The following is a 27,562-nucleotide window of genomic DNA, read 5'->3' as shown; positions in this document are numbered from 1 at the left end:
AACTGTGGTCAATGTCATGAGACAAAGTATATGTGAACTGCTGTATGGAAAATGAATTTGCTCTGTAAATCTTCACCCAAATCACAATTAAAAAAAAAAAATTGTTTCCTGTTAGGTACATTTTTCTGCTAGGGATTACAAGATTTTAAAAGGAGGCATGTCCCAGATTCTGAGGGATGCAAGAACTTGTTCGTAGGGTTTTAGAACCAGATTAGCTCTGAGGCTTAACTGGACACTGGGGGTTGGTTACCTTGCATTTTCCATTTGACTCTGATGCTGAATGAATTCAGGAAGTTTTGCTAGAAAAGTTCCTGGGTGGTACAGATGGTTAGCATTTGCTGTTAATCAAAAAGCTGGAGGTTTATACCCACCTGGCAGTACCACCAAAGAAATAGGATTGGTGATCTGTTTCTGTAAGGACCACATACAGCCAGTTCAGCTCTCACATACATGGGTCTCTCCAAAGGACGCCTCAGCAACACAACAAAAACAACAAAAGTCATGCTGAAGCCGACCAGAAAACCCAAAGTATTCTGGTCATTCTGATGATTTTGGCATGCTTTGAACGTTTTAAAAAAGTCTTTACTAACAGTGAGGGGAAAAGGAGAACATAAAAATTGTCACCTACACTATAAATACCTTTCTGGTCTGTTTTGTAAACAAAACTTTGGATTGTCATGTTTGTACACTTTTAAATTCTCTTTTTGCAGTTAATTGTCCGAGTAGCGGTGTTTTGATAGGAAGGTGGTACCGGGCTTTATTTTCACGTAGAAAGATCCTTCCTCCTTGCAAGGGTAGGTGAGATGGATACTCTCCTGTTTGGAAATGGTTGTTGTTGTTGTTATTTGCCATCGAGTCGGCCCCGACTCCTAGCGACCCCTCCTTGGGTTTCTGAGGCAGTTATCACTATGGAAGTAGGATTGCCCAACCTTCCTTCCGAGGATTGGCTGGTGGGTTTGAACCGCTAGCCTCCTGGTTAGCAGTCAAGGGCCTTGGCACTGTGCTACCAGAGCTCCTGTTGTAACATGTCTTCATTCAGGGCCCTGTCCGGGGACTGCTCATGCCAAGCTGTCCCATTATCGCCTCAACCTGAGAGCATCTCTTCCACACAGGGTTCCCCAGGTGGCAGAAAGCTCTGAGCAGGTTGGGTACTATCAGAGAGGAGTTGATGCCAAGGGATACCGAGTTGAGTGTTCCTGAACATGCATCAAAGGTTCAAAACGAAGCAGCACAGTTGTTGTTGAGCTGACTCGGGTTTATGGTGACCCCATGTGGGTCAGAGTAGAACTGTGCTACGTAGGGTTTTTGATGGCTGGTTTTTCAGAAGTGGAGTGCCAGGCCTTTCTTCAGAGTGCCTCTGGGTAGACTCAAACCTCCAGTCTTTCAGTTAGCAGCTGAGTACATTAAGCATTTGCACAACCCAAGGACTCTTAGGGTATTCAGGCCTCATTTTACAGGAGCGTGGCAGGGCCGTGGTCTGAACCGAGCTGAGTTAGCTTTGGTCCTTGGCGTTTACTGAATAACTGTTTTTCTCTCTCACACTCACAGAGCTCTCTCGCAGAGACCCTGGATAGCACTGGCAGTTTAGACCCCCAGAGATCGGACATGATTTACACCATAGAAGATGTTCCTCCCTGGTACTTGTGTATATTCCTGGGGTTACAGGTAAGAAGCTCAAATAGTCTACCATCTGTTTTGATTTTTATCTATTGGAGAGTTTATTATAAGTAAATGGTGAATGGGAATCACTAACATCAGTTTTCCAATAGTGAAAGGAAGAAAAGAACAGGAGGAGTAGGTTAATGGGGAACCAAAGAAGAAAAATGTTCCAGGAATAAATAGAAGAAGGAAGGATGTGAGAGTAGAGCTATAGGAGAAAGGAGAAAAGTAGAAGAGTAGAAAAAAGAAAAGGAAAAGAGTGGGCAGTTTTCATCTTCCATTCCTGGCTTATTAACCAGGCAGCACATGTATTTACTGAATCCCATCCACAGTCATGGAAACTGCTGGGTGATATGGGTGGCAGTGAAAAGTCCCATGTTGGCCAGAGTATAAATAGGGACTTTTAGTATTATTTTTTTCAGAAGAGAAGGCTGTAAATGGGATGTTTTAGTCTTGTTTTTTTAAAGGAAGGGAAACTTTGTTGTGGTAGCAGCTGCTTTCTCTGCTGGCAGTTTCTAGTGGGAGTCGAGTGTGAACCTGAGAGGAGGCGGGAGGGGTATAGGCAGAGGTGACACAGCTGAGGCAGCTCCTGTGTCTCTGGTACTACCCTCCTCTCTTCCTGCAGCCTTTCCCTCTGACAGGATGGAAGCAGGGCTTTCACATCTTCAGAATGTTTTTTCAGAGTGCTGTTGCACACTTTAATAGCCTACAGTAGAGTGTACACATAACTTTTATATGCACTGGGAAACCAGAAATTTTATGTAACTTGTTTTATTGCCATATTCCCTTTATCATGGTGGTTTGGAACCAAACCTGCAACATTTCCAAGGCATGCCTGTATTTGCTTTGGTTGTTTTTGCTTGAATTCTGTTCTGAAGTCTAACCTTTCCATTCTTCATTTCTCAAGTTTGAGGACTCACCTGAGCCCAAGATATTTCAGATGCTCAGAATCAGTCTCATTGCCCAGGTGTGGCTGAGGCAGGTTGACTCATTTGTAGGTGGGGCTCTACCTGCCAAAGGCTGATGCTTTGGTTAAATTTCTTGCCCCTTCCTTTCTGGGCATCAGAGGACTTGGTAATCTGGACTGGAAGGTGTCTAGTAGAGGAGGAGTCAGAGCTAAAGGAACGACGTGGTCTTGCAGGATGGCTTTCCGTAGGCTGAGTGTCCCAAACAGTGTTCCAAAAGCATATCCCCCCTGCCACCCTCCACCGCCAAAAGCATACTTTTTGAGATGCTTATATTATAGATGTTCCTGGAAGAAGTCTTCTCTGGTCAAATAGATTGGGAATTCCTAGCAGGGTTATGTCCTTTTTGATGATACATAATGAGCATTAACTTGTGACCTGCTCTGAGACGTGCTAAACAGGAATGGTCTGTGCCCCAGGACACACCCATTAGTGTCAATATCAGCTGGGGTTCATGAGCTGCAAGCAACACATTGTGGCAGAAACAGGGAGACACTGGAGAAAAAAGGTAGAAGTCCACAGAATATAAGAATTGAACCTCCAGTTTTCTGGCAGGGTACCGGTGAGTGCCAGGAGTAGCCTAGGGCCACAAGGAATGGGAAGAGGTTGGTCCTGAAGGGAAAGGAGGGGTGGGGTTCTTTCTAGAGAATTCCTATAGCTACTGGTTCTTCTTAACCCTTCCCTGACTGGAACAGATAAATTTCATGCTTGTCAAACGATTGCAGACCATAGAAAAAGATGGAAAACTCTTCATACAATGAGCCAAGTGTAACTTTAATCCCCAGACCCAAAGACATTTTTGTTTTAAAAAATTAGACCAATTCTTTTAGGAATATATAGATGGCAAAATCTACATAAAACGTTAGCAAATCAAATCCTGGAGGAAAAGCACAGCTTGGCTGAGTAGAGTTTGTTTCAGGAATACCAGAACAGTTCGGTGCAACCCAACTCATGCTAACAATTCAAGGACACAAAGACCATAAGCAATCAAGTCTAGAAAAGCATTTGAAAAAAGTAGAAAATATTCTTTGGGCAGTGTACCAAAAGCGAATTATCAAAATGCTGGCATTGAGGAAGAGGAAGACAGAGAGAGGTACATGAGAGGTACAGATGACAAAGATGAACCTTTTGCACATACAGTACTGCGTTGTCAGTAATAGCAAGCATTGATCTATAATATAGGTGGATAGATGGGTAGACAGGCTGATAAGACCAGGTATGTCTAGGAAGAGGGGAGTACAGCCATGACCATGTATAAGGTCGGTAGACGATGTTCCTACATGCGTATTTGAATGTGCTATAAGAATGTCTGTCTTGGCCATAGCCAGCTACCCTGAGTGAGCGAGTAGTTGGACCTGTGGGCTTGGGACCATGGTCAGAGGGAACATCAAGCTCAACTGGCATAATACCCACTGCCATCAAGTCAGACCCAACTCACAGCGACCCCTCCTTGGGTTTCTGAGGCAGTATCACTACAGAAGTAGATTGCCCAACCTTCCTTCTGAGGAGTGGCTGGTGGGTTTTGAACTGCCAGCCTTCTGATTAGCAGTCAAATGCTTTAGGTACTATGCCACCAGAGCTCCTAATTGCCGTAATATACTACCCAAAAACGTTGTTCTACATCCTACTTTGGTGAGTAGCAACTGGGGTCTTAAAAGCTTACAAGTGGCCATCTAGATGTAATGATGGATCTCTGCTCGTCCAGAGCAAAGAAGAATGAAGACAAGCAATGATACATGGAAACAGTTAGTCCATGGGACTAGTAGACCATGCGATCCTTAGCCTATGTGACCATGAGAACAGAAGAACTGATAGTGCCTGGCTGCCACTGTCAACCACTTGGAGGGGATCTGTATAGGAGATCCTGGATAGATTGGGAGAACAGTGTGGAACAAAACTCAAAATCATAAAAAAAAGACCAGGTGTGCTGGTCTGATAGAGCCTGGTGAGACCCTGAGACTAGGGCCCCTAGTTACCCTTTACCTCTGGAACTGAACTTACTCCTGTGGCCTCCAGCCAAACAATTGACAGGCATATGGGGTGAATATTTGCATCAGGTAGATATACTTCTTGGTGAGATCAGTCATTGGAGAACAAAAAAGGCAGTGTTTACATGGGGAGACACTGGGAGGGAAGGACACAAAGCAGAGGTAACTACAGGGAAGAAGTGGGAAGAGAGCTGTTACATTGTGGGGAATTGTAATCAGTGTCATGAAACAAAATGTGTATGTGAGCTGCTGTATGGAAAATGAATTTGCTCAGTAAACTTCTACCCAAATCACAATAAAAATTAAAAAAGAAAATTCCTAGTAAGAATCATATGAGTAGAATATCACTGGTGCTTGTATTGGGCACTTCCTTTGTGCTGGCACTGTTCCATGCAACTTTACATAGAATAATTCGTTTAAACCTCATGACAGTTCTATAAGGTGAAGTACTATTATCATCCCTTTTTACAGCTAAGGAGACTGAGGCACACAGAGATTAGGCATCGTGAATATTTTGCCCAAGATCACACAGCTTGAAAGTAATTTGAATTTGGATACAGGGTGTCTGAATTCCAGAACTTACATTTTTGACTATTACATTACCCTGTTCTCCTTAGAGATGAATAGAAGTCTGAGCACTGTACCTAGTGATCATTTGCCATTGAGTCTGTTCTGACCCATGGCCGCTCCTTGTATCTCAGTGGGTCAGGGTCGCACGGTGCTCCACGGGGTTTTCAGTAGCTGACTTTTTAGAGGGAGATTGCCAGGCCTTTTTTCTGAGGTGCCTCTGAGTAGACCCGAACCCCCAGCCTTTTGGTTAGCAGCTGAGAGCATTAATTGTTTGTACCCTCTGATCTCCTAAACACTATAAAGGCTGTCAAATTATGCGGTAAAGTGCTTCTTAAAGGGTAGACTTATTTAAGCCTCTTCCACTAAGACAGCCAAAAAGGAGTGCTTCTTGTGCTGTATTACCCAGTGCTGTTTTTGAAATTTGATTGTGTGTGTAATAAAGCAAGAAAGAGTAACAAAGAGGAGAAATGCTGAGAAGGAAGAAGAAAATACACGATTTGGCGGATGATACGAGTGTGTACCTCGAAGGAGCCGCTTCATGTGAGCTATGACTTGAAGACAGTGAGGGAGCAAAGTTAGGATAAAATGAGAAACACTGAGGGAAAGTTTGTTTAGTCTCCCCTGTCTCTCCTGTCACCCACAGCACTATCTGACCTGTTTCAGTGGCACAATCGCAGTGCCTTTCCTGCTGGCTGACGCCATGTGTGTGGGGTATGACCAGTGGGCCACCAGCCAGCTCATCGGGACCATCTTCTTCTGCGTGGGAATCACAACCTTGTTGCAGACAACATTTGGATGCAGGTGAGATTGGGGTACTCAATTGGGGTACTTAAACCAGCGTCAGGCATTGAGTGGTACTCAGCTCACAGATGCCATTCACCTGGGCATCCATTAGAAGAACTGACTGGAATGTGTATGGGGAGGCTCTCCTTGGCCATTTGCTTCCTCCCCTGTGTTTCCTCTCTTGGTGAATGGCAGCACCCCTGCCTGGTTAATACAAGCTGGACTCTGAGATTCACTCTCACCTCCTTCCACTCCACAAGCTGTGGGGCCATGGTGCTTCGCTTCTTTCTCCAGCCTCCCATCCTACCCCCATTCCGTTAATTCAGACCTGTACTAGCCACCAGGGTCCCAGTTGGCTTCCCTACCTCCAGGGCTCCTTTCCTGGTCCCTCTGTGTAGTCCCCCCCCACCGCCAAGTGTCTTCTTCGTAACTGTTCCTGGTTAAAAAAAGAAAGAAAACCAGGACGCGCCCATCACTTCTCTGTTCCCATGCTCTCCGCCCTGCCTCCCTTCCGCCCTGCCTCTGAGCCGGTCCTCCACCTTCCCCCCTGCCCCCCCGAGCTAATGCTCCTCGCAGCTCTACTCTCTGTGCTTCCGCTTCCCACCCACCTGACTATCTGCCCCCATCCTTCCCTCCTCTGTGACGCCTTCACTGTTCTCTCTTCTGAATCCCCACACATGCATCTTCTTCTAAAGTGGCTCTTACCCCCCATTTGTCACAGTTTGGTTTTGTGTCTTTTTCTCTGCCTCCCAGATTGTGCTCCCCCTTGATGCCAGCATTTTGGCTTGTTCCACTTCGCACCCCCAGTGCCAAGTTGTAATGGGCTCAGGGCCGTGAGGCAGGAGTAGAAATGCCCTTTCCTCCCTCCTCCTGCATACTCGCCTTTCCCTCGCCTTTCCAGTTTCCTACCTTCATTCCAGGCAGCCCCTTCCTTTACCCTAGGGCTCTGCTGCTGGGTCGAGCCTGCAGTGAGAGATCGGCCCATGGGAAGGCTGACAGAGGCCACTTGAGAATTCAGTCTCTTGGCCCATTGAAGGCAACCGGCATGAGGGCTTTTCCTTCCTTGCTTGCAGGAAGTGGAGAGGAGAGGGAGATAGCACAGAAGACAGTCTTTGAAATCATGGACTGTATTTCAATGAGTCAAAATCATCAGGGATTTCAAAAAGGGTTATTCATATTTTAGGGGACAGAATACTTGGAGATCCATGAACAGTTTTGGGGTGTGTGATTGACAGTATAGACTGTCAGTGGGGAAGGAAGTCACTCACAGGCCTGCTGATGGAAAGAAACGCTAAGGGCTCCTGACGCTCTCACACTCTGGCCCCTGGTAGACTCAGAAGGGGGAACATCCCTTACCTGACAGTTAGGGGGACAGGGGTGACATTGACCCACCAGGGGAAAGAAATGTGTTATAAGGAGGCCTTGGTTCACCTTCTCAGAGTCAGGTAAACTTGGCAGGTGGCATCTCTCACTCCTTTAGTAGGACGTCCAAGATTGTGTATTGCAAGTCCAGAGTTGATTGAAAAGCATTTATTGGCTGACTCAGCAGCCTTACCTTCTGGTAGACACCACCCATTTGTGAATCGTGGCAATGAAAGATGCCTTTGGTGCTGTGAAATATGCATTGTATGCAGCCCTGCCCTGGTCTCAGGCCACAGGCATGCACCCTGAGTTGAGGCCACAGCTGAGCTGAGGCAGTGGTGATCTAGTTGCCCAAAAGTGACACAGCAGAGAGGGCTTGGAACTTTTGGTCAGTGCTTTAGGTCATGGGAGGGCACCCAAATAGGACCCTTTTGCCCATGTTGGGGTACAAGACCTAATTGAACACCTTGGGCTGGTGTAGTTCATCCCTGCCTCTTGCTGCATAAGAGCCTCTGAGCTGAGGAAGAGCAGGAAGGGGATTTGCCACACCTCATGGGATGGCTCAGGGACCCAAAATGTAGCGCTGTGGGTGCCTCAAGCGTGTGATGCTTGTGTGTGTGTGTGTCTCTGTGTGATCTGTACTCAAGAGACTCAGTGAAACTAGCTCTCTCCTTTCTCTCATTTGTGGGAGGAAGGTGTTAGGAAAGCATCACCCACATCCTTTTGGTTGATGTGTGACAAGCAGTAGGCCCCAGCCCTCAACTTCCATCCTCACCATAATGTAGCCATTTGCTTAGTTATAAGTCAGAAGGCAGGTGCCACGTTCAATAACCATGTCAGGGCATATGTGCTGCTGGGGGTGGTTCTTGGGGGCATGGAGTGGAGGCTAAGGGGCTTTGGTGTGTGGTTTATCCCGGGATACTGGTTTTCTGTGTTTTGGGCGGCTTATGGGGGGTGGTGTTCATACTCTTAATGTAGGCGGAAGGAATAACAGCGTATTGGCTCAGCTCCACATGTCTGTGTACCAAGTGCCAGGTGAGGAGGACCTGGTGCCTTGCTGGTGCACAATAGTGACAGTGGAGCGAGCACACACCACACTAGAGGGCTGAGCAGTCAGGATGCTGTGCTGGTATCTTGCTGGGGCTGGGGATGTGGGGGGCAGTCATGGAGGAGATGGTCAGTCTCCTCGTTCTGGTTGATTTTGGATGTCAGTCACAGCTGCCTCTCAGACTTGTTCCAGGAATTAGTTTAAGGCCTCTCAATTCTGAAAGATTAGGGTGGGGTCATTTCAGAGCCCTCTGACCCTGATACTGTGACAGCTAACTATTACCCTGCGATAGTCACACTGCCTTGGCTGTATGGAGAGCTTCCCACCTAATGTATCACCTTGGCTGCTAATAGGCTTTTCCAATGGAGACCAAGTCTTCCTGGCACCTCCATGCCTTCCAGGGTCCCTGCAGTTGCCATGTAACCATGGATCTCATCCAGAGCTGGGCATGGAGCAGGGCCCTCTAGGAACCTGTTGCTGGCCCTCCCAAGGTTGTGGCAGTAAAAGAATCCCACTGTGCTTGGGGGACCAGTTCTAGCCTTTTGCCCAGGTGCCTCTGGGAGGCATCACCCTGACCTCTACAATAGGGTGGCCCTTCCCTGAGGAGCATCTTCTGTCATTCAAAGGCCTATTGGATACACACAGAACCTACTTGTGCTAAGAAAACATAGGGTTTGGGCCAGGAGAGCCCTTGTGACCTGGTCTGTGTACCTGGTCTCTCTAACTACATCCTCTGCTCCTGAGCGTGAGAGCACACTGCTGTCTTCTACCTCATTGGATTTTCGGGGCCTGTAAGGGACCTTGTACATACCATGTGCCTACTGTGTATAGGAGAGAGCCCTCTCACACATTCTTTTTTTTTTTTGATTTGGGTGAAGATTTACAGAGCAAATTCACTTTCCATACAGCAGTTCACATATACTTTGCCGCATGTCATTGACCACAGTTTACCACAATGCAACAGCTCCCCTCCCACTTCCTCCCCATAGTTACCTCTTCCCAGTGTCCATCCCTCCATACTCTCCTGCCCCCTGAGCTGTCTCCCTGTGCATAAGCAGCCCTTCCTTCTCCCATGATTGTTCTCTCCAGGGTGTGTGTCTACTTGAGGTAAATATTTAACTCACATGGCTGTACTTTGTTTGGCTGGAAACCACAGGTATGGGTTCAATTCCAGACCTGAAGGGAAGCCAGGGGCCATAGTCTCAGTGGTTCCACCAGGCTCTATTAGACCAGCAAACCTGGTCCCCACCTTCTTTTTTTTTTTTTTTTTGCCTCCGAATGATCTTGAGTTTTGTTCCACATTGTTCTCCCTCTCTATGCAGGATCTCCTATATCCCTTCCAAGTGGATGACAGTGGTAGCTGGGCACCATCTAGTTCTTCTGGTCTTATAGTTGTATAGGCTGCAGATCGGATGGTATACCAGTCACTAGGACTGATTGTTTCCATTAATTTTGGTTTTCTTCTTTCTTCTTGATGAGGAGAGACCCATTGTTGCATCTAGATGGCAGCTTCTCTCACACATTCTTAAACCCAGGGGGATGGCCTCATCCTTCTCCCCAGTCTGTTTTAGTCTGGAAGCTCTGCTGAAACCGGCCCACCATAGGTGACCCTGCTGGTATTTGAAATACTAGTGGCATAGCTTACAGCATTGTAGCAATATGCAAATCACTGCAGTATGACAGACTGACAGACAAGTGGTAATTGAGCTCATAACGACTGATAACACCTAGAATGGAGCGATGCAGTGATTAGGTTTTGAAGGAGGATTAGGATTGGGATTTTCCCTCAGGTTCTCTTCTATAGGTGTTTGTGTATGGGGTGTACATGTGTAGTTTTTGGGTTCCTTTGGAACCACTTTAGAAGTTGCGGACATCATGATGTTCAGCTGTAAGTACTCTCCTAGGAATGAAGATGGTCTCTTTGTAAACACAGTGCCATTATCACCCCTCATAAAATGAACAATCATCCCATTTCAGCACCTGGTATGCAGTCCATACTATTTCCCTGAATGTCTTTTATGGCTATCCCCCACCTCTCTGAACCCAGAGCCAGTCAGGTTCATGCATGAAGGTACAGTGGTTTGTTGTGCCCCTTTGGTCTCTTAATAATAAATAATGTCACATCTTTTTTTTTCTTCATATTGTTGCCTTTTAAAAAGAGTGTAGGACAGTTGTCTTGTTGAGTATCCCGTAGTCTGGATTTTTCTGATTGTGTTCTCATGGTGATGTTTAATTAATTCTGCAGTCTTCTGACATGCTGTAAACTGGAAGACAGGGCCAGAGGCATGCTTGATTCAGGGGGCGTTTTTGCCTAAATTCCCACGTAGGGGGTGTCGAGCTGTTCACATTCTGCCCTACTGAGCAGTCACTTTATGGCAGCTTGTGGGACATTTTTGTGTCCAAATAAGAAAGTTACTGCCCATATAACTAAAAAAGAATTTTGAACAGTATGTTAAAATGCCAGGCCAGTGAAACTCTGGAGGCCGTGGCCTTGGAAGAGGAAGCTTTGTCAGCTGCTCAGGGGCAGCGTCAGCTCCCTTTCCCCCATATACTAGCCATGTGACTTTGGGGAAGCTGCCTAGTCACTCAGAGCCCTCATCTGTAAAAGAGAAGTCGTAATAACTCTGTTGGTGAGCATCAAATGAGGTGGAGTGCCTGACACCTGTCCATACTTGCCTGTTAGAATCATTATTGTAGTGACTGTTAACCAGGGAAGAAAGAAGGGAAGGGAAGGAGGACATAGGTTCTGGCGAGGCATTCTGGGAGGACTGTCATGGGCCAAGGCTGGGAAAGTTAATAGGCAGCATTCCCCTGATGAATGTGGCAGGAGGCTCGTGTGTTCCTCAGCCACACTGCCAGTGTGCCCTGACCAGGATGGGTCCCCCCACCCCTGAAATGGTTATAGAAGCCATCGTCCAGCTCCTGCCTTTTGGCTGAGAGCATTCACCAGTGCTGGGGCTGCCTGAGTTCACTCGTTCAGTGGTCTGGGTGGTCTGTGGCTCTTGCAGAAGCTCTCCATGGGTGGAGCAACATTATACTGCAGTAGGAAATAGAGTTTGCCACCAAATAGGAGGAGGAAAAGTTTGGGAAGTAGAGGGTGGTAATAATAGCACAACACTGTGAATATAATTAATGCCACCAAACTGTATGCCTAACAATGGTTAAAATGCTAATTTTTTATGATTTTGATGTAAATTTAATAAATCCTTGATATAAAATAACACTTTGCAACAGAAGTTAACAGTTACCAAAATTGTTTTCCAACAATTTCTATACTGTACCATAAATAAAGGAGAGAAAGTATTTGTAACATATTACAGATAACGTCCTAATCTCTCTAATATATAAAGAATTCTTAAAGTCAAACACAAAAAGCCCATGGAGAAAAAGGGCAAAACATACAAAGATATTTCACAAAAAGATATCAAATGAATCTTAAACAAAGGAGAGGATCATCAAATTGACTTTTAAGAGACATGCAAATTAAAGCTTCCCTGAGGTGTACCATTTGTCAATTTGGACAGACTGACAAAAAAATATCTTGGCAAGGCACACTGTTGGGAAGGCTGCAGGAGAATGGACATCTTGTGAGTTATTGGCAGTAGTAAAAACGGTTCACCTCCATGAAGGGAAATTTTATTTAGAGAGTGAACCAAAAACTCACTGCCATTGAGTTAATTCTGAGTCATAGCAACCCCCATTGGGTTTCCAAGGCAGTAAATCTTTATGGAATTTGACTGCCTCCTCATCTTTCTGCAGAATGGCTGTGGGTTTGAACCGCCAACCTTCTGGTTAGCATTCAAATGCCTTAGGCACTGCGCCATCAGAGATCCTTAATTTAAAGGGTGCACATGTATTTACCATTTAATCCAGCTTCTAGAGATTTACCCTGAAAAAAAATTTACCTCCACAATTACAAAACATTGTACTCAAAGTTATTTACTGCAGTGTGATTTGTAACAGCAACAGTTGGACCCAGTCTAAATGTCCATGCACAGGAGACTGCTGGTGTGGTGCATCACACGGTGGAGCTCTGTGCAGCCCTGGTTACACAGTGAGAAGGAGCTCTGTGAGCTGACAGAGAGTGGGCTTCAGGATATTCTGAAAGTTGCAAAATAAGTGCATGGTATTACTGCAAAAAGAAGAGGAAAACAAGAAGGATCAGTGAGAAACCAGTGACAATGGGCTACCTGTAGTGGGTGTGTGGAAATGGGGTGGAGAAGGTAAGGGTGGGAACCAGGCTCTTCCAGTGTATCTTATTTTTATACTTTGACTTTTTGAGTGATACAAATATTCTGAATATTTTAAAAAAATCTAAAATGATGATGAAAAATAAACTTTAAAGTTGATTATAAGCAGAAATAAGTGAAATTGACTATATATCAAATTGCTTACCACATGGATAATAGAATTAATTCAACAGACTTTGCATGTCTGAATGGGTTATATTCTAAAGACAAAAACAAAAACAAAAAAACACTACAAAGAAGTCTTATACTTCAACTTGGTAGTCATATTAGTTGTGACAGGAGTGTAAATCTGGAGCTATGTTGTATGATTTTATAGAGTAGAAACGTTGAAGTTACATTGTTGATGCTGGTATTGATGCACTCAGGATAGAAGAAGATAAGCAAATACGGAAAGGGGAAAGTGGACCCTGTGTTGTTGGATTGAATTGGAAGTATCATTATTGACCCATGATTTTAGTAAAGGGCGTTTCTTTCTTTCTTTCTTTCTTCTTCTTCTTCTTCTTCTTCTTCTTTTTTTTTTTTTTTGATAGCTCTATTCTCTTAACTAAAAGGGCCTAGAAATAGTGATACTATTGCTACTATCACAGCAGCAAGCCTCTCTGTGCCCATGTTTTGCTTTTTAAGGACCATTCTCCCCTAAAAGGAACCAGGGCTGCTTGGAGAAATGGTTGATTCCAGGGCTGAGAAAAGTGCAAGTTGAACCTGGAACATCTTTTGCCATAAAGCAAGGAACTGTTCAAACAATGATGAGAGTAGCAGCAGTGAGGGGGCAGGAGGTCATGTCAAAAGGAGCAAGAGCCTGCTTGAACAGACTGCCTTGGCCAAATTTCGGACAATTTAATTATCAAAAAGAATAACCACAGTAGTGAGTTATATTTGATTAAAAAAGGAATCTGTGAGTCTACAGTGAGATTCAGAAACAGGAGGTCAAGTTGGACAAAAAGGAAAGCTCTTCCTTACAAAAGGATGCCAGTTAATAAGTATGGGTAGAATGGTGGAATTGGAAAATCAGAATTTGTAAGCTCATTATGTCAAGATTGCAGATACCTTTTTTCAGCAACACAAATGGTGGCTATACACATAGACTTGCCAGATGGAGTACACAGGAATCAGATTGACTACATCTGTGGCAGGAGGTGATGGAGAAGCTCAGGATCTTCAGCCAAAACAAGGCCAGGAGCTGTTTGTGGAAAAGACCATCAACTGCTTATGTGCAAGTTAAACTTGAAGTTGAAGACAATTAAAACACAACTCCAAGAGAGCCCAAATATGATCTTGAATATATCCCTCCTGAATTTGGAGACCATCAAAAGAATAGATTTGATACATTGAACACCAGTGACCAAAAATCAAAAGAATTGTGGGATGAAATCAAGAACATCATCCATGAAGAAAGCAAGAGGTCATTAAAAAAAATGAGAAAAGAAGAAAAGACAAAAATGGATGTCAGAAGAGACTCTGAAACGTGCCCTTGAGCGGAAAGTAGCTAAAGCAAATGGAAGAAATGACAAGAGGAAACAGCTGAGAACGGAGGATTTCAAAGAGCAGCTGGAGCAGACAAAGCCAATTCCTATAATGAAATGTGCAAAGACCTGGAGTCTGAAAACCAAAAGGGAAAAACATGCTCAGCATTTCTCAAGCTGAGAAAACTGAGGAAAAAATTTAAGCTTCAAGTTGAAATATTGAAAGATTCTATGGGCAAAATATGGAATGATGCAGGAAACATCAAAATAAGGTAGAAGGAATACACAGAGTCACTGTACCAAAAAGAACTGGTAGATCTTCATCCATTTCAGGAGGTGCCATATGATCAAGAACCAGTGGTACTGAAGGAAGAAGTCAAAGCTGCACTGAAGGAATTGGTGAAGAACAAGGCTCCAGGAATTGACGGAATACCCATTGAGATGTTTCAATAAATGGGTGCCCCACTGGAGGTACTGTACTCACTGGGTTATGCCAAGAGATTTGGAAGACAGCTTCCTGGCCAACTGACTGGAAGAGATCCATATTTGTACCCTTTCCAAAGAAAGATGATCCCACAGAATGTTGAAATTATCTAACAATATCATTAATATCACACTGAAGTAAAATCTTACTTAAGATAACTCAAAAACAGTTGCAGCAATATATTGACAGAGAACTTCCAGAGGTGCAAGCTGGATTCAGAAGAGGACGTGGAACAAGGGATATCATTGCTGATGTCAGATGGATCTTGGCTCAAAGCAGAGAACATCAGAAAGATGTTTACTTGTGTTTTATTGACTATGCAAAAGCATTTGATTGTGTGGATCATAACAAACTGTAGATAACATTGGGAAGAATGAGAATTCCAGAACACTTAATTGTACTCACGAGAAACCTATACATAGACCAGGAGGCTGTTCATACAGCAAAAGGGGACACTGCATGGTTTAAAACCAAGAAGGGAGTGTGTCAGGATTGTATCCTTTCACCATTCAGTCTATATGCTGAGCAAATAATCCGAGAAGCTGTACCATATGAAGAAGAATGTGGCATCAGGATTGGAGGAAGAATCATTAACAACCTGTGATACACTGACGACACAACTTTGCTTGCTGAAAGTGAGGATGACTTGAAGCACTTACTGGTAAAGATTAAAGAATACAGTCTGCAGTATGAATTGCATCTCAATGTAAAGAAAGCAAAAATCCTCACCACTGGAACTGTAAGCAGCATCTCGATAAATGGAGAAAAGGTTGAAGTTGTCAAAGACTTCACATTGCTTGGTTCTACAATCAACGCCAATGGAAGCAGCAGCCAGGACATCAGACGACATATAGCACTGGGCAAGTCAGTTGCAGAGGACCTCTTTCAAGTGCTGAAGAGCATAGATGTGTCCTTGAGGATTAAGGTGCCCCTGACACAAGCCATGATGTTTTCAATCTCCTGTATGTGTGTGAGAGCTGGACAATGAATAAAGAAGACCAAAGAAGAATTGATGCTTTTGAGTTGTGGTGCTGGTGAAGAATGCTGAAAGTACCATGGACTGCTAAAAGAACTAACAAATCTGTCTTAGAGGAAGTACAGCCGGAATGGTCCTTGGAAACGAGAGTGGCCAGACTTTGTCTCACCTACTTTGGTCACATTGTCAGTAGGGACCATTCTTTGTAGAAAGATGTTATGCATGGGTTGATGAAAAGAGGGGAAGGTGCTCAATGAGATGGATTGACACAGTAGCTGCAGATGTGCTCAAGTATAGCAAGGATCGCAGAGCTGGCTTGGGGACCAGGCAGTGTTTCATTCTGTTGTGCATAGAGTCATTATGAGTCGGAGATGACTCGATAGCACCTAACAACAACAACAACAACATGTAAAAATGTAAAGTTAGTGGATTGAGCCATTGTTCGGGAATAGAATATTCATAAGGTCTAGCAATCACCCACAGAATACTTAGTATACATACTCCTCCCTTACCGACATGGTTAGGTTGCAAAGACTAGGTCGCTGTGTGAAGTCGACATTATGGGAGAGTTGGGGGCTGCGTCCTGTCCTCAGTGCCATTACATTCAAATATAGGAAAATGTTACCAACTAAGAAGAAATGAGTGGTGTTTCTTTTTTTTAATTGAATTTAATTTTTTAATTTTTTTTTTACTTCTTGTTGAATATACACAGCAGAACTGACAGCAATGGATCAATTTCTACACGTACAAGTCAGTGACATTGATTGCATTCAAGTTGTGCAAGCCACCATTCTCCCAAAAGTTTTCTTGGATACATTGTTTTACTTTTCTTTGAAGGCACTTAGTATTGGTCTGATAGAGCCTGGGGAGACCTCTGAGACTATGGCCTATAGTTACCCTTCAGGTTTGGAATTGAACTCACTCCTGTGGCTTCCAGCCGAACAGTAGACAGTCACATAAGGTGAACATTTACATTACGTAGATATACTCCTTAGAGTGATCAATCATGGGAGAACAGAAAGGCAGTATTTGCACAGGGAGATAGCTCAGGGAGCAAGAATGCATAGGGAGAAAGGACATAGGAAGAGGTAACTACAGGGAGGAAGTGGGAAGAAAGCAGTTACATTGTGGGAAAGGCAGTCAATATCATGAAACAAAATAGGTATGAACTACTGTATGGAATATGAATTTTCTCTGTATTGTTGTTGTTGTTGTTATGTGCCGTCGAGTCGGACCCGACTCATAGCGACCCCTCCTTGGGTTTCTGAGGCAGTATCACTATGGAAGTAGATTGCCCCATCTTCCTTCCGAGGAGTGGCTGGTGGGTATGAACCACCAGCCTTCTGGTTAGCAGTCAAGTACCTTAGGTGTTACGCTACCAGAGCTCCCTTTCTCTGTATACTTTCCCCAAAATCTCTCTCTCTTTCTCTCTCTCCCTCTCTCTCTCACACACACACAAACGGGCACTTAGAACACACATTTCTGATGACAATTCAATCTTGACATCAGAGCTTCTCAAAGACAAAGCTGCTTTAGATTTCTTGGAGATTATTGTTTGTTTGGGAGTGAAAGGTTTCATACCAACTGTGATTGCATTCTTACTAGTTTGAGGAAGTCAGGCAGCGTACACTTTCTGTGTTGATTTGGTTTTGGTTTATTCTGGGCAGATACAGTTTGCACCTTTCGTGGTGCTACTATAGGACCCTGCCCCTTTTAAACTTTTTAAGACCTTCCTCCTGATGGCTGCCATGGGTCTGGGGGAGTATCTGTTCTATCCTGTAAATGCATGCACAGTTTACTCTTTCTCTGCTTCAGTGCTGTGAACCTAAAATATGTCATCTCCCAAATTTGTAATTAACATTGAGTTATCAGAAAGACTTATTAGCTTCTTATTTCTAGTGTAAAGTAAACTCCATCCACAGAATGCCGTGTATACACGGCACCTTCAATCCATTATTTATTGAGCACATCAATATATAATGTTGGTGCTGGGGACCTGGTTCTTGCTGTCAGGGAGATTCCTACCTCGGGTCAGAGGAGCTGATCACCCAACAGTAAGCTGTCATTTGCACATGACTCGGTGCTACAGAGGAACCTGACCTAGGCTGCAGGCCATCTGTGCTGTTCCCAAAGGGTGAGCGGGAGTCAGTGAAGTAAAGACTACAAACTGAGCCATGTGACAGCCTGCAACATATCTTTTACGGTTTGGTTCTTTTAAGACTGACAATAGTTTTGGGGTCAAGGTTACCTCTCCCAGTTCTCCCAAAGTGGTCCTTTCAAAGCAAAATCCCTAGTAGTTGTCCTCTTGCTTAAGGAAGAATGCAGGGCAGTTGGCATCTGGTCCCTGCTCAACTTCTGCAGATGCCCTATGCGTCCTCCACGCTAAGGGATCTGTTGTTCTCCCAGCATTTCTTGGTATGTCCCGTGCCTCTCATTTTGCTCCTGTTCTCTCTGCTGAGAGTATGTGTACCACAAGCATACACAGTGGAATACTTCTCACTCACTAAGACTAGTTTAAGTGGCAGTTCCTACAGAGTCCCACAGTGTCTTGACACTCTCTATGTCATTGCACTTCATATGTGGCCAGGTTAGTGTCTCCTTCACACAACAGAAAGCCCTCAAGGACTCAGGGTGATTGTTTCCATCTTTGTACCTACTTAAAACATGCCTGTGACAAGCAGATGACCAAGAAATATTTATCAAGTGCTCAGATTGATGACTCATTTCACCAGCACTGGGGTTATCATCTTTGGGGTGCATCACCCTCACCCAGAAGTGATTGCTCATAATGCAGATTTGGGGAGACTACTCCAGATTCTGGTGAACTAAGCCCAGGTGACATGCAGAAATCTTTATTTGTAACCAGCACCCCAGGGAATGTTGATGCAACTTCTGAGCAAGTTGGGGGTTGGCTTGCAGAAATCATAACTAGAAAGCCCTAAGTTGTAGGGGAGTGCATTACAGATTCAGGAGAAGGTGATCCTGAAAAACTTTTGAGAAGGGGTGATACTTTCTCTGTGCCTTGGATGATGAATAAAAGTTAGACATTAGAAAGGTATTGAGACAGAAGAGATAAGCACACGCTCAGAGGCAAGAACCAGGAGAGCTTGGTTGGAGTGCAGGGTATGTGAAGGGGCTGGTGAGAAAGGAGGCGGGGGTGGGGTTCAGGTCACCCAGGTACCCAGGAGGAAATGGGGGCCTCCGAGACGGTTTTGAGCCAAGTAAGGACTTGGTTTGGGCTGATCAGGTTCTCTTGCCATCCTGTGACTAGAGCCTGGTATATAATTGTGTCATGGCAAAGTTGCCTATCTGCTCAGACTTATTTTATTACTATCTAATTACACAATTCACTTTTTGAAAAATTGCCATCTGCAAGTATCCACCCCCTCCTCACAGATTTTTAAAATATGTTTTTCCTGTGGGGATCAGCAAACGTTCTCTGTAAAGGTCAAATAGTAAATATTCTAGGCTTTACAAGCCATAAAATGTTTGTCAGGACTACTCACTTCTGCTGAGGTAGTATAAAAACAGCCACAGACAAAATGTAAATAAACAAGTGTGCTGTGTTCCAATAAAACTTTATTTATAAAAATAGGCAACATGCCAGATTTGGCCCCATGGGCCAGTTTGCCAGCTCCTGGTATAAAGGAAGGCATAGTTTAATTTGTTTCCTTTACAGATGTTAGTAGAATAAATACATAAATAAAAGACCAGGTAGTTTTGTCTACTCTGAGATGACTACTTTGGTGAGTGAGTGGTGAAGACTTGTGAAGCACTGAGGTGGGCATTATGCTGTGGGAACAGAGGAAAGAGCCATAGGGTTGACCAGCTTCACACTAGGTAGTACTGGAAAAAGCCACATTATCAGATAGAGCTCTCAAGTGCTTTACTATGCTCTCTTTTTTCCTTAGGAAAATTGGCTTCTCTGATTCTGTTGTGGGGAAGATCCCACTCACAGTGGTCTCCACTCTTGTCGCAACTTACCCTAGGAATCTTTGAGTCAATCAGCTGATCGATGCTGCCAGTTAGAGGCCACACTTACTGCTGGAGAATTTGAGGTTGTGGCCGGTGGTTATGTGAGACGGAGCATGAGCACACCATGCCAGCATGTGCAGCTCTCCCAGATCACCTTAGAGGAGTTGACGGGGACAGGACACATGAGGATCTTCTATTACCACCCACTTTCAGGGAACCCAGGGCTCCAGTGTCGTGAAGTGAGTGGGCTTCTGAGTAGCAGCTCACTTGGTGCCTCTTGTCATAGTTGAGCCATAAAATAACTAACTGCGAAAACAGCTAGGGAACATTCAGGTCAAGAACAGGTCATGTTGTCAGGCGTGGAACCCAGAGCCGTCTTTACTTTTTCCACATCCAGTGAGTCATCAATGCAGAGCTGTTCCTAAGGAAAAGATCTCTAAGATACAAACAGGATCACCTTACACTGATCTAGGATGCATTGCTTGCAATCTGAAACTATAGTGACACAGATGTATTTGAATCATTGAGCTGGCTGCCCTTCCTACATGTATGCTGACCTCCCTCCCCACTTCCGGTACATTCACGAAAATTGCATTGAAGGAATTGCTGGCAGTCAAACAGTGTTTTCCCTTTGTACATTCCCACTTCAGGTGACCTCCAGTGTTGCTTATGATGGCACCATGCTCTGCACCCCTCTGGTAACTAATTGTAAGTGGACAGTTTGTAGAGGCCCTGCCCTTGTCAGCAATGCATCTGGTTTGCACTGTGTGGCCTGCCTCTGTGTCTTGAGAGCCAGCATCCTGTCCACTTCTGATTGATTTCACTGCATGATTAGAGTGGCGGGGAGAGCATTTGTAGCAAAGGTATCCAAACCACGTTGGGCTCACAATGACACATGTTGGGCACTAGACCTGAGGAATGGCTGGGTTCTCCTTCCATCCAGTTCCTATTTTACTGCAGGCAGGACTTGGTACCCAAGAGCTCAGAGGGAAGGGTGCTGGGTTCCCGTCCTGCTGGCCAGGATGCTGACAAGGCTACTTGGGGTGTTTAGACATCTGGGAGCTTGTAGCCCTCCAAACAGAAGGAGGCAGTTTTATGTTATACCTGAAAAATAACATTTAAAATAGTGCTTGGATTCACATGTTAGCCTATAAAGCCCCCTTAGCTCAACTATAGCTGAAATGCTGTACATTTCCAATAAATAATGGCAAAGCCTTTAGAATTTGAGTAAAGTGTTCATCAAGTCAGTATGTGATATTTAAACTGGAATTGAACGGTGACATTTGAGAATCTGTGTTTAGTCTGAGGATGTAGGCAGGAAATGTAGCAGAACATCTGCAAGCTTTCTGGGCCCTTTAATAAAAGTGTTATAGCACCTTTGAGGTTTTTTTATAATCAAGGGAAATATTTGTTATATCTACTGCCGCTTTGTAACTTCCAGCTTTCCTTTAGTTCGGTAGTCTTAGATCACTAATGTGGTTTTAATGTTTTCCCTCTATGATGAGGGCAGACTTTTACTTACAAAATGGGACAACAGAAGTGGAGCAGTTCCCCCCCCCCCCCCCCATGATAACCAGTAAGAGTTTGGAAAGGGAAAAGGAGGAGGGTGGTAAAGTAGGTAACACATGCTGATGGTTACTAAGGAGCTTGCAAGCTCCACAGGAAAGATGGGAGCCACCCAAAAAGGAAAGATGGTGGTGGCAGGGGCTGGTATTGGGGTGCCGGCACTGACCACAGGGCTTCCCGGGGCCCACCTTGGAGTGGCCTACAAGGAGAGGAGCAGGGGAGGAGGCCCAGAAGCCCGCGGGTGGCTACTCGGTGCAGGAAGTCTTTGCAGAAGGGGCTCTTTCTCCAGATGTGCCTGCATTTACTCATGTGCTCTGTATCTATGGAAAAGACTGTTAAGCTGTCAAATAGTGAACTACCTCGGTAGTTCCCGATGCCGTGATCATGGTTTTGGTCTCGTTTCTTTTAGGTTACCCCTGTTTCAGGCCAGTGCTTTTGCATTTTTGGCCCCTGCTCGAGCCATCCTGTCTTTAGATAAATGGAAATGTAACACCACAGGTAATTGCAGTTATTTCCACATATGTCATTGGGGTCCTTGAATGCAGGTGCTAAAAGGGAGGCCTGGACATGTTGCTCTCGGCAGCATTAAATCCTTTCTGGAGTTAGGCACAGGACACACAAGCCCACAAGCAGCTTAGAACTTGCCAACCCGTGGATTGTTTCTCTCTCTCTCTCTCTATCCACTTGTTCATCCCTAGCCCTAGAGCAAGTAAGGACCAGAGATGACCTCGTTTCTCTGTGCTGATGAAATTGGCCAATGTGGGAACGGAGTAGAAAAATATTTGTGCTATTTTTTTCCTGCCTCTTTCTTTCAGTGGATTTTACGACCCACCAGTAATCATTCTCTCTGCTGCGTCAGCATCCCTTCTCTGTAACATCTTTGCTTTTAAGGATCTGGCTACTTTGGTTTTCTGCAAATGACTTTCATTCCCCGCACCCCTGTTAGCGATTGCAAAGATCCTTAATTAACCCAGGAAGGTCAGAAGAAGATAGGGGATTTGAGAAAATCGGCGTCCAGCCTGTTGTACTTTTCAAAATACTACATTTTCAAGTTTCTAGGAGCAAAGTTTTCCAGACTTCATTTCCTTCCTTGCTCCTAGGAGTTACTTTGTGACCATTTACTTGATGTAGGAACTGGAAAAGGCCCTTTGTTTTATCTAGGTTTTTAAAACCTCAGTGAGGCATTTCCATTAGTTGCTTGCCAAGGTTGGCTTTTTTTTTGCCTGGTGTGTGAGGCCGGTATGAGTAACATGCATCAGCACTTCTGTCAGCTAGTGACAAGCTGGGGATTTCTCTGTGGATGGAGACATTTGGTTAAGTTAGTGTTGGGGATGTAACTTTCAGTATGGTAACTAGAGTGTTGCAACTTGAATTTTAGAAATGGGTATTTATACACATGTTCTTAAAACAGGGAGGAAATTCTTGTTAAAGGGTAAAATGAAAATGTCCTGTGAAATACTGAATGTCGCTCCAAGAACAATTTTGTTTTTGTTTTTGTTTTCAAGATGTTTCAGTTGCCAATGGAACCACAGAACTGTTACACACAGAACACATCTGGTATCCCCGGATCCGAGAGGTAAAAGATGAGCATTGTTTCGCTTGTGGCTTCTTTGTGCTTCTCAGCTTCAGTGTTGGGTTGGCCAAGAAATGGCAGTGACTTTTACTAAAGCCTTCTTTTTTAAGTACTGAAATATTTATGCTGTTAAACTAAGTTCAGGTACAGTTTGAGTTATATAACTCACAGATATACTCACTACAAAATAGAACATTTAGAAATGCTTTGTGCAGCATGCTGATAGGGTTTCCCACCTTGTTTTTCCTCCACTTGTTTCTTCTTTCCTTCTGTGCATCCACACACCCGCCTGCTTACCCCCTCCATCTTAATTAGCTGCAAACTCTTGAGTCACAGAGAAGGAGTGATGGAGGCTGTCGACAGGCAGCAGGGTTGTTCATTCTGGCCTGGTTGTTTTGCCTTTATCTGGTGGAAGAGTTCAAGCTGTCTGTCTGTTAAAGTATGCTTGAGCAGAACAGTGTGTGACTGTCCCAGGCATGAAGCCCAAGCTGATGGTTGGTTCACCCATGTCTTCCAGAACCTACAAGAAACATCCCTCTAGGATTTTTGTCAGTAACATAACTTAACATCTGTTAAGTGCCCTGCAGGAACTCACACTTCAAAGTCAAGAATCCCTGTCCTGTAGTGTTTCTCTTTGGTGGGGTCTCAAAGGTTATGTTTTCTTAAATGGGAATTATATATTATATCTGGATTTCTACCAGCAGAAAAGGCAAGTAGGTTTAGTGTTCAGACCTCATTTTGCAGCATGTCATACTTTGGTTGGTGAAGACTTGGTACCCCACTGAAATTCCTTAGGGGCTTCCAGGGAATTTTCTAGCTATGTTGTCGCTGTTAATATAATTACTTGTTGCTTTGCAGAATTATCAGTTGTCATTGCAGGTGTCACTTGGAGCATTTGACATACAAGCAGCTTACCCTCATATCTCTGCCATCTCTTGTTTCAGATCCAAGGGGCCATTATCATGTCCTCCTTGATAGAAGTGGTCATCGGCTTACTGGGCTTGCCAGGGGCTCTGCTGAAGTACATCGGGCCGCTGACCATCACGCCCACGGTTGCCCTTATTGGCCTCTCGGGTTTCCAAGCAGCGGGAGAGCGAGCAGGAAAGCACTGGGGCATCGCCATGCTGTGAGTGTCCCCCACTTACCGTTCTAATTACTCATTATTTTTATTACCTTATCGTTAGACAGTGTTAGCGGAAATCAGATAGGAAGTGGAATAGCCTCCATTCAGACATTCAGTGGGAACATTTCTCCTCCGTTTTATAGAGTAACTAAAAGGAAGGGAACTGCTTAATTATTTTGAAGCAAGGATTGGACAGAGCAGAGTTAAGAGGCATCTGTAATTATTGGTGGTACAGTGCCTAAGGCATTTGACTGCTGACACAAAGTTGGCAGTTTGAACCCATCAGCCACTGTGCAGAAGATGGGGCAATCTACTTCTGTAAAGATTTACCACCTCAGAAACCCAGTGGGGGACACTGAGTCGGAACCTATTTGATGGCAATGAGTTTTGAGTTTTTGAGTTTTATTGTGATAGAAATACTACAAGTTAGGTGACTTTATTTATTTATTTGTTTTTCTTTTTGTGGTGTTTGTCCCCCTGCCCCATAACCAAGAAAGCTTCCTTCCTTATATAAACCTTTCCTTGACTTTTTACAATAATAAACTAATATTTGTTCTTCTGCGATTGACATATTTCACTAAGCATAATGTCCTTCAAGTTCATCCACTTTATGCAGCGTTTTGCAGATTCTGGAAGTAGGTCATGTTAAAGAACAGCAATTCATTTTCTCACAGTTCAGGAGGCAAATTCAGGGCATATCTAGCTGGAAGGTCCTTCTCTCCCTGTTTCATCTTCTAGTAGCCAGCAGTCCTTGGAGTTCCTGGGCTTGTAGATGCACCTGCCTCTGGTCAGATAGTGTCTGTCTTCCCCCTGTGCCTGCTGCTTCTCTGTGCCTAATCTGCTCTCTATCACTCAGAAGTGATTAGATTTAGAAGCCACCACCACGTAACTTCCACTGGGCCCCACAATTTGACTCAAAAGTAGACTGTAAAAATCTACTCCTCATCCCACCACTGAGAGACAGTTTCTCTGAATATTCACACTGGCTTCAGGAGATTTTTTTTTCATAGAATAAATAAAAGACTACTTGTACTATGCCAGGGAATAAATGGGTTTTTAGACTTATAGGTTGGAAAGTGCCATGCAGTATTGCATAAGAGTGGAGGCTATCAGTCCTCAAACTCTGGAAGTAGGGTAAGATGCTGGCATCATTTGCTCTGACTTTTGAGGTCCTGCCAGGTCTCATAGGAGTTGAAAAACAGATAAGCTAGATCTTTTAGATGAGACTCAAAACTATTTCCAGACTGGTAAGGACACGATAGCACAGGAGGTCTGTTGCATTGAAGGTGGCTTGACTTCCCTGCAGCAAGCAGAGACCTGCATATCACAGGGAGACTGTGGTTCCTACTAGAGGTAACTGGTCAGTCTGTTGAACAGGTCTTCTGCTCCCTAAAGCATGCCTCTTTTTTGTATTAGTAAAGAAATACAGAACTTTGATTAAAATTATAAGAGTAATCATTAGGATTCTGCATGAAGTCCCATTCTCTTTGTGTGTCTCTAGGGCATATGCAAGACTTGATTATATCACAGGTAAATGATTCCAAGACTGTGGGATGCCTAAAATAGGAAATAGCTTCTGAATTAGTGAAACTTCTAAAATAAGTAATACCCAAAAGGATTCTCAGTTCTCTCTCTTCTGCTTTGTGAAATACACTCTCATACCAACATGGCTGGTTCCAAAGAGCAAGTTATGCAAAAATTGGTGTTATACAAAAATGGAGGATGACCACATCAGATCACAATTATGTAACTGCCAAATTACATCATTACGTACCTGCCAAATCACTGAGAACCATGATCCAGCCAAGTTGACACATAATCATCACAGCCAGTGTTTACGGTCACCTCACACCTTGGCCTTTGTTACTGCCAAATGTACATCATTACGTTAATGCATAAAATAGTTGGGCAGTAGATTTTTCACTATTGTCATAAATGAAAAGTGTCAGTTAATGAGATAGTTGATAAGTAAGGAGTTGGTGCAGTCTCTGATTATTTAAAAACGTGGCATTTATTGAGCCCTTTACTAGGTGTAAGACTCATTGTGTGTATTATAAGTTAAGGTAAATACTATTGTTATTCCTGTTGAACATCTAAAGAAATTGAGGCACAAAGATGCAAGATTACTTGCCCAGGGTCACACGTCTAATAAGTGCCTGAGATAGATTTCAAAACCCAAATGGTCTGGCTGGAACATAGCATATCACCCTCGTTCCTGCCTCTGAATTAGAACTAAAACCATAGGTGAATTATAGCTTACTTAATACATATAACATTACAAATTAAAGTTTAAAAAAAAACCCACTGCCATCAAGTCGATTCCGACTCATAGTGACCCTTTGAGTTGTCATAATGACACTGAGTTTCTAAGGTGGTATACCTTTACAGAAGTAGATTGCCCCAACTTCCTTCCATGGAGTGGCTCGTGGGTTTGAACTGCCAACCTTCTGGTTATCAATCAAATGCCTTTAGTTACTATATCACCAGAGCTCCTTCTTTTCTCATCTCACCAAGTGTGGGTAAAAAACATTTCCCACACCAACGTGGGTGTGTAGATGGCAGGAACACTGTTGATTCATTAAATGCAATAAATTCCAAAAAGGAGAAATTTGTTTTTACCACACTGCAATAAAATTAGAAATGAAGAATATACTATGTTCATGGATAGGATAGGAAAACTGAAAATTGTGAAAATGTTAGTATTACCCTAATAATCTATAGGTAAAATATGATATTGATCCAGATTCCATCAACGTTCTTTAAGGACATGGAAAAACCAATCACTAATTTTAGGTAGAAGGGAAAGCGACCTTGGATAAGCAAAACTCTACTGAAGAAGAACAAAGTTAGGAGGTCTCACATTCCTTGATCTCAAACCTACTATATAGCTACAGTAGTCAAAACAGCCTAGTATTGTTATGGTGACACATAGACTAATGAAACAGAATTAGAACCCAGAAATAGAGCCTATGGACAACTGATCTTTGACCAAGAGCCATCTATTAAATGGGGAAAAGATAATCTCTTTGATAAATGGTGTATCCAAAACTGGATCTTAACTCAAGATGGATCAAAGGCCTAAATGTAAAACCTAAAAACTATAAAGATCATCAAAATAAAAATAGGGGCAAACTTAGGGGCCATAATTCATGGCATGGCATCAAACATAGCCAAAAATGTGTAAAAAGACGGATGATAGACTAGATAAACTGAGACCTTCTAAAAATTCTCAGAGGACTTCTGGTAAGGGGGAGGAATAGGCAGACAAGTGACACAGACTGTCTTCAATAAAGAAAAGAAAAACAATTGACAGAGATACAGAAGATAATCCTGGAGCCCTGAGCTTTGAAAGGAATTATCCAGAAGTGGATTAAGCACCAACTAGTGGAAAAACCTGAATGAAAACAGTGAATACAGAGATGGTTGGAGCTGTGGACTGTTAGCTACTCTGATGGAACCAACAGCCTGAATATTTTCAAGTGATATCAGGACCTGGGAATTGACCTAAACATCAGCCCTGGACACCAAGGGGTGCAGGGAGAACTGCACTGGTAGCCTATGACTAGGAAGAGAAATAGCACGGAGGGAGACAACCTGAGCTGTTGACTTTCTGCTGTCCGGAGGGTGTAGCCATTTTGGATATTTTGGATTTAAAGTGACTGAGGGTGCTCGCGTTTTGAATATTTACAAGCAGCAGCCATTTTGGATATTTACAGTGACTAAGGGCACAGCCATTTTGAATCTATACAAGTGGCAACCATTTTGGACTTCAGAGTG

General features: G+C 43.8%; 1 protein-coding gene across 1 annotated transcript in view; it reads left to right on the top strand.

Moving 5' to 3' along the window:
* SLC23A2 (solute carrier family 23 member 2) overlaps window positions 1–27,562 on the top strand; it is a 119,108-nt gene that overhangs the window by 66,357 nt on the left and 25,189 nt on the right. The window contains exons 3-7 of the mRNA XM_007957214.2: window positions 1,549–1,665; window positions 5,826–5,983; window positions 21,499–21,587; window positions 22,595–22,665; window positions 23,607–23,788. Of these exons, the coding sequence (XP_007955405.1) occupies window positions 1,549–1,665; window positions 5,826–5,983; window positions 21,499–21,587; window positions 22,595–22,665; window positions 23,607–23,788 (617 nt within the window). The remainder of the gene's footprint in view (window positions 1–1,548; window positions 1,666–5,825; window positions 5,984–21,498; window positions 21,588–22,594; window positions 22,666–23,606; window positions 23,789–27,562) is intronic.

Source organism: Orycteropus afer, unplaced genomic scaffold (genome assembly GCF_000298275.1).
Source record: "Orycteropus afer afer isolate SDZICR_OR568_19922 unplaced genomic scaffold, OryAfe1.0 scaffold00717, whole genome shotgun sequence".
NCBI classification, from domain to species: domain Eukaryota; kingdom Metazoa; phylum Chordata; class Mammalia; order Tubulidentata; family Orycteropodidae; genus Orycteropus; species Orycteropus afer.
This window is presented reverse-complemented; position numbering and strand designations above follow the sequence as displayed.